Raw genomic sequence first — 7,964 nt, 5'->3', positions numbered from 1 at the left:
TGTAACTTTTATACTTCCAGAATAGCACAATGGATTCCAAAAGAGTTTTTATCCTAATGAGCAAGTAATTGTTGTAAGTATGCTTCTTATGCAATGCCTATCCATTTGAAAAATTATCATTATAACAGGTCCGAGATTGAGATTGAGCTTTCAATTTCATTGAGTTTTTAAAAAATGGTAGACAATTTTTCAAATGCTCTAATGATTCTATATGCTTTCTAAGAAGATTTAGAGCTTAAAAACAAAAATGGCAAAGATATCACCATGACAGAGAAAGAGAGAGCTGGGAAATACTAAGCTTTTTGCTCTGTTCAAGGTTACTTGTGTTTAAGAGCAGAGAGGGTGACGGAGAATATAATTTTTTTTTTATTTTTAAATTTTATAAATTAAATAAATTTATTAAAAAATATTTTTTAATCTACGCCAATGGCTTTAGAAGGTGGCTGATCGAGTGTCTGTTTCACATTATGTCTAAAGGTTTAAAATTATTTTTTTAAATAAAAATATTATTTTAAATTTTATTAAAAAAATAATTTAAAAAATTATTTTATTATTTTAATATTTTAATTATTAAAATTTATTAAATTTAATTTTAAATTATTTTTTAATACATTTTAAATAATATATTAAAAAAATAATTTTTTTCAATAATAATTCCGACAACAACGCGCAAGAGTTCCAAACGGCTATGATTTGCTAACGGTACCCCTTTGTACATTAAAATGTGAAAAATGAGTGGAGCACATGTTTTTTTTTTTTTTTTTTTTTTTTTTTTTTATTTAAAAAAAAAATATCAGCGCAATTTTTTTTAAATCATGGGACCCAGAGCGATGCCCCACTCCACAGTGACGTGGCAGAAACAAAGTGCCGCTCACCGGTACGGTAACGGTTTACACACCTGCGCGACGAGCGCCATTCTAGATCTGAACAATGGACACATAAACCAAAATTTGCTCAACGTTGGTCAAGTTCAATTCAATCTCTGTGCTATAGCAATTCAGCAAGACCAGATCTTTACATCTCTCCATAACCAATTCGCTGTTCAATTTGAAGAAAATGGAGGTCGAAAATGCTGATGACGCATCTACGGTGGCGAGCCTTCTCCCTCTCGCCTGCGTCTCTCAGCAGCCCTACGTCTCTGAGCTTCTCTCCTTCACTCTCGATCGTCTCCATAAAGTATGGTTACTTGAGCTTGTTTATTTGATTCCTTTGGGAAGTTAGGAAGTGATCAATGCAAACTCTCACTTTGTCATTTTATAGCTCAATTTATGGTAATTTGCAAGGTTTAATAACTTTTCTTTTAATGTTTATGTTTTTGTTGCTTTGTTTATTGGAAGGAACCTGAGTTACTGCGAGTTGATGCGGAGAGGATTCAAAGGCAAATGCAGGAAGTAGCGGTGGGCAATTACCGTGCGTTCATTGCCGCTGCGGATGCGTTACTTGCAATTAGAGAGGAAGTGACTTCTATTGATAAACATCTTGAATCCCTGGTACTGATAAGCTATTCACTATATTTTGTATGGTAAATTTTACTTATTTGCATTGAAATTTGAGGAGAGAGACATTTAAGAGTTCAGTTAGAAGAAAAAACTCTGTATTGGGATCTGATATTATGGAATGAAGGCAAGTTTTAGGAGAAGTATTCACATTTTATTTGCTTTGAACTCTATGTGAGCCGTAACTAGTAGTTGTCTCTGATTCTTTATGTGCATAGAAGGGCGGGAAGGCTGCCATATGGCAGAACATTACATAAAAAAAGAGTGGAAGCATCTTGACATGAGGCAATAAATGATAAAAAGTGATATTCATGAGGGTAAATCTGATTATGTTTAGCTGTTTGGAATAGAAGAATTAGAATTCACAAATACACACTTGGCATGTTTGGGATCCCATAAAATTCATTTGGAATTCTATATCTTTGATTCCATGAACTTAGTGATACTTCAGCCAAATTGATCAAAATTAGTAGAATTTGCAAATCATTTCCAAACTACATATACATAATATAAACTCAACTAAACTCAACTAAGCCTTTATCCAAAAAATTTGGGGTCGACTATATGGATTCGCTTTTTCCACTTTAAACGATTTGATTTTGGGTTACATAATATATGATTTTAAAATGAATTTTATTTATAATATATAAGACAACAAACACGGGCATTATGGCAATTCATTTTAAAATGAAATGAATTCCATTTTCGTTTGATTCCAAGTGCAATCAAAATGCACCTGGAGTTTCTAATTACCTGACTATGATTTTGAATTCATTCTAATGGGGTAGTTTATTCTTCTTTGTTGGGCTTGTTTATTATTAGAAGGTTTAGATACTTTTTATTCAAATTTCAAACAGCAGAAGAATGCAGTGAATTTGATCTCACTGACCTTCTTGATATTTCATTACAAGCTTTCAAGGATATTGTGAAATCTCTGTGTGCTGTTGTGTAATCTTTTTCCCATTCACAGATAAATGAGATCCCAAAGCTGACATCTGGTTGCACAGAATTCATCGAATCTGATTTTAGAGGAGAGGAAGATGAACCAAACATTGTTAGCAAACCATAGTGCATTGCTGGATTTGCTTGAAATTCCTCAACTTATGGACACGTATGTGCCTTACGAAATTCTTAAGGTCATTTGTTATAAAGTTTAATCAATGAACAAAATTTTGGAGGACTGAAGAGTTGTTTCTTGAGCATGTGATGTAGACTTGATTGTTAAAACCCTTCATACAGTTCTTGACCAGAAACATTTGAAGAACTATTTCATTCTAAACTGTAGGTGATAATCTAAGCATATAAATGAAGTCAAGAATCTGAACGATTGTTCCACTTGACCCAGACAGATTACTACATAAACAATGCAACTAACTTTTAGAATGACATGTGAAGGAAATATTCTATGCAGCTTCTTGGAAGACTGAAACTATATGTGGAAGTGTTTCGAGGATGTGATTGTTCCTCCTTTGTTCTGAGCTGACTTTGAAGCTTGCTACATTCATGAGGCAGGAAACTATTTGCATTTTTAAGGATTTTTAGGCTGTTTGCTGGCTTTCTTATGGATATTTTTCCTGCGAAGGCTCCCTTATACTTGAAAGGTTGGAAAAAAAAAATGACATTCTCATCGAAGAATTATCACTAATCATTCAAAATAAAACATTTATAACTCAACCACTCACTAAATGGAGCTAAATAGTGGAAAAGGATCCATTTAAGCAACCTCAACTAGTTTGGGAATTGATACTGACGCATAGTTAAGTTGAGTTTTCCTTATATTGGTGACCATTGAAAGAAAAGTTGATGCTGACTTTCTAGCCGCAGACATTTATTTCATAGAATAAATACTTAAAGCTTCATTGATTCCTAGTCTTTTGCAGATGTGTGAGGAATGGAAATTATGATGAAGCTCTAGACTTGGAAGCATTTGTTTGCAAACTCTCAACAATGCACCCCAAGTAAGTGATGCCTGTGCTAGCACCCTTCAACTGATATTGGTGTTGACTTTGTGATAGCAATCTTATTTGCACTGTTTTCCCCCTCAAAGGTTACCTGTTATTCCGGCACTAGCTGCAGAAGTTAGGCACACCACCCAATCTCTTTTGTCTTAGCTTCTTCAGAAACTTCAATCTAACATCCAGGTTTTATGATAATCATGTTAAGCTTAGAAAGTCAAAGGCAAGTTGATTGATTTATATGTGTGAACTGGTTTTTATGCGTGGTAGTTTTTGTGGCTATACACTGCAGTTGCCTGAATGTCTGCGGATTATTGGCTATTTACGTTGAATAGGAGTATTTAGTGAGTATGAAATGCGTTTGCAGGTAAACTTACAAACGCTTTTTGTCTGCAATTTTTTTTTCTGGGATGGTAAAAATGTAGATAGAGGATTTCTAACTTGTATTGTGCTTGCTATAAAGACATTTAAGCTGTTTGTGTGGTTTCTTTGGTAGATTCAGTCTGCTGTATTTGACAGGAGTAATTTGCATTTCAGTTTTTGAAATGTCGAGAGGCATGGCTTACTGGTATTCTGGAGGATCTGGACCAGCGAAATGCTTATGAGTACTTGAAAGGGATGATAAATTGCCATTCGCATCTTTTTGATGTTGTTAACCAATATCGAGCAATATTTGCTGATGACACATCTGGAAGTGAGGAAAATTATGATGGTGGGCTTCTTTTTAGTTGGGCTATGAATCAGATTACCGCACACCTTAAAACTCTTAAAGTTATGCTCCCAAAGATAACTGAGGGTGGGTCTCTGTCTAATATTCTGGACCAATGCATGGTGAGAATCTTACATTTTGATATTAGGTATTTTCAATTTGGTAGAAAGTTCACATGCAGTTATATCTCTGATAATTTAGAATTTCTTGAGGAATGCCATTATTTGTGAAATAATGTTGTTAACTCATATGATATTGTATTCTTTATATTTTATGATTGTTCTTACATCACATTTAAGTTGTACAGAAATTTTTCTGCATCTCAAACGTTTTGCATCTTCTAGTTGTACGTTCTTATTTCCTCCCCTCAAATATAAGCCCTCGAAATTATATGCATGGTTGCGGTTGCAGCATGGAAGACCTGCTGACTGTGAAACAAGCCTGCATTTAGGTAGAGAATATTTGACATTGACATTTTGCTATGGTTAGAATTTGAAGATGATGTTATTCATCTGTGTTATTGGCAGTATTGTGCCATGGGACTTTGCTGGGTTGGCCTGGATTTTCGGGGCTTGCTTCCCTCACTTTTTTAAGAGTAAAGATCTATTTTTGTTGTGTTTTCCCCCATCTTTTCACTTGGTTAAAGTTGAGTTTGGTTATCTTGCAGAGCTGTTCTCAACTTATTCTCAAAGAATATGAGTACGGCAGTTGAAAATTTTCAGGTATATGGAAACTGGTGATATTTGATATATATATATATATATATATATATATATATATATATATATATATATTTTTTTTTTTTTTCTCTTTATATAGTGGCTTGTAAATTTTCCATATGAACTTGATATCAGTTATTTTGCATGTTATTCATTCTTGCAACCTGTGTATTGATTCGTAATTCCTAACTTGATGTTTTTATTCCAGTTAGTTCTGGATTCACATCGCTGGGTTCCACTACCAGCAATTGGCTTTCCAACCAATAGTCTTGGTGAAGAAAATCAAGAAGATGTGACTCCACCATCTTATTTAATGGAACATCCACCTCTTGCTGTGTTTGTTAATGGTAAGTTTGATGCAAGTTTTTAGACCTCTTTGTCCTTGGGCTTAATCTTTGGTTATTGTTAGATTCTCTACCTTAAAATGCATGACGGCTGATTCATTAGATATGAGATCAGATATTCAAGCTTCAAAATTACACTGTAACTGCTTATATGATATATTGTAAAACAAATAGCTTTGTTCAATGACCACCCATGATTTATGTAGATATAACTGACATATATTTTACATGATCTGAGATTGTGGACACAAAGCAAATTCCTTGATTACTTGTATAATTGCATGAAAAACCATTCCATATTTCAGTGGATTTCTCTCTCTCTCTCTCTCTCTCTCTCTCTCTCTCTATATATATATATATATATATATCTTTTTTTTTTCTTCTCTTTTTGGGCATTGACAGACATTTGTTGGTGCTCTAGGTGTATCCGCTGCAATGAATGAACTACGTCCTTGTGCCCCATTAAGTTTGAAGTTTGTTCTTGCTTAAGAATTAATTAAGGGCTTGAAAGCTGTTTCTGATTCTCTTTTAAGATACAATGCAACTCGGATGCTAAGAGAAAATGAATCTGGACTTTTTTCCTCACTTTGTAGATCTTTTATAGAGGTGCCTTCTTAATAACTGGGAATAAATTTCGTCTTTAAATTGTCTCTTTGAGTGGCTTTCACTACCTTTTCATCCTTTCTAACTCCTTTTATTTGTAGGTGGCTTACCCACATTGTGCGACATGCTTTGATCGCTGTTACCCAGGGGGCACTGCTCTTATCATGGATGCAAAGAATTTATATAATGGAATTGACCGGCTCTTGGCAACCTCGCCATCGAGAGAACTCCCAAGACCTGTCAATAATCCTGAAGAGAAAGTTATGATAAACAATGGGGACATGCCTGTGGTGGAAAATGGGGTTAGTCCAAATGTTGAACAAACACAAAGTATCATTGCAGATGAGAAGGAGCAGAAAAGCCCCACTTTACAGACAGATGAAAAGCAAACTGATGCATGAAACGCCAAATGGATACTTCAATCCTGGTACACAACCAAACAAGAAAATCCTGATAGAGAACCACCATTAGTTTTGTTTTTTATTTTTATTTTTAACTTTAGATCTCGTCCCACCATTTGTAAAATTCTGTGAAATGATGTTCATTATTGTTATTATCTGTTGAGATATAGAAGAGGAAGAGACTATTTCATGGGGATCTGAATGAAGGCATTTACTAATTCACAAAGCTTGTTGTCTTGTAACATTCTTAACAAGGCACATTTTCACTCCATTTTTCGTCGAGACAAATGCAAGTAAAATACTTCCGATGTTTGATTACTTTTCTATGTTTATATATTGAGATTTTGCCCACAGGATTTCTCCTAGCAAGGACAGGTAACATATTAATGCATATAGTTTTACTCGAGCACGGTCTATTTTGGCATTGAGGTTGAGTGCTTTTAAAAGCGCCTTTTAGTACGTTTTGTCATTTTAGAGTTTTTATAATTAAAACATATTAAATTTAATTTTAAATTAATTTTAATATGCTTTAATTAATATATCTTAAACAATATTTCTCTTAATAGCAGTTTTAACCTAATTGTCAAAGGCTGAAGCTGCAAGTTACTGTTTTAGGTCTGGAAGTTTGTGTACAATCTAAAAGGGCACAAAATATTGCATACTGAAGCGCAAAAGAAAAACATTCACCCGTTTCAAATTCATGGTCTTCGGCTGCCATTGGAAAAGAATGCCAGTCTCATACCTTATACTGTAAAAGAAAAACCTAGCTATACTTCTTTGGCAGAAAAGTATGAAAGGGATTCTAAGAATGTGCATGATTGGAATTGCTATATAATTATATATTGCTGTTTAGTAACGTCTATTAGCATAATGAACCAACAACTGTTTAAAAGTGATGCTCTAATTAAGGTGCTTAATGCCATTTTTTTTTACCTAAATTACTTTCATTATTATGGATAATTAAGATTATCCAATTATGGCATTTGAATTGAATTCACAAAAATCTTTAGAATTATCGTTAGTTTTATACATGAACTTTTCACTTTTTTATTTATTGAACTTTATCTTGATGAATTGAGTTTAAACCTAAGCGGCTGTAAGATTACTCTATTAAACTAAGTTTTTAATTTTTTTTTAGAAATAGTTTTTAACCTAATTTAGTTGGAGTTAGTTATAAAGATTTTTTTTTCTCATTTTGCTTGGTTTAAATTCACATTTGAAGTGGAATCTAGAGTTGTTAAATCTTTTTTCACCACATTATTCTAAGTACACTTATCATTTTCTTTTCTCCTATAATGTAAAATTTTATGGTCTGACCTAATGAACCATGACTGGCGCTAAGATTTGGTCTGGTACAAGGTCCATAATTCCCATGATAAGTCCTATTGTCATCAAAACTCAAAATAGGCCCAACTCAAAGCTCACAAACATAATATATTTATAAATAAGAGGAATCCAACTCAACCATCTAGAGCATATAGTAATTGAGGAGCCCACTACTCACCTCAAAACTATATAATCATCCAGAATAAAATTTACATCTCATAATAAATATTACAAACGTCATTGTTGAGTATCTAAAGAGAAACATATAATAAATTATAGATCAATAACGAAACTTGCAAGAAAAAAAGTAGGCAAATTTTTAATATTAAGAACTGCTCTTTCTGACACTCGGGAAAAAAAAAGTTAAATGGGAATAAGCATTTGATTTAGAGAGTTTGATATTAAACATGA

At 33.3% G+C, this 7,964-nt stretch overlaps 1 protein-coding gene across 1 annotated transcript; it reads left to right on the top strand.

Moving 5' to 3' along the window:
• Window positions 1-808: 808 nt before the first annotated feature.
• Window positions 809-6,545, top strand: LOC110643962 (conserved oligomeric Golgi complex subunit 8). The gene is given in 13 exon segments (XM_021796503.2): window positions 809-1,176; window positions 1,338-1,490; window positions 2,467-2,516; window positions 2,518-2,607; window positions 3,377-3,454; window positions 3,544-3,637; window positions 3,744-3,818; window positions 3,989-4,282; window positions 4,688-4,755; window positions 4,828-4,882; window positions 5,088-5,226; window positions 5,645-5,829; window positions 5,928-6,545. Coding segments are annotated over 13 exon segments (1,701 nt in total). The 5' UTR covers window positions 809-1,056; the 3' UTR covers window positions 6,228-6,545.
• The last annotated feature ends 1,419 nt before the right edge of the window (window positions 6,546-7,964 follow it).

Source organism: Hevea brasiliensis, chromosome 4 (genome assembly GCF_030052815.1).
Source record: "Hevea brasiliensis isolate MT/VB/25A 57/8 chromosome 4, ASM3005281v1, whole genome shotgun sequence".
NCBI classification, from domain to species: domain Eukaryota; kingdom Viridiplantae; phylum Streptophyta; class Magnoliopsida; order Malpighiales; family Euphorbiaceae; genus Hevea; species Hevea brasiliensis.
Note: the sequence above shows the minus strand (reverse complement) of the source record. Positions and strands in the feature narration are given on the sequence as shown.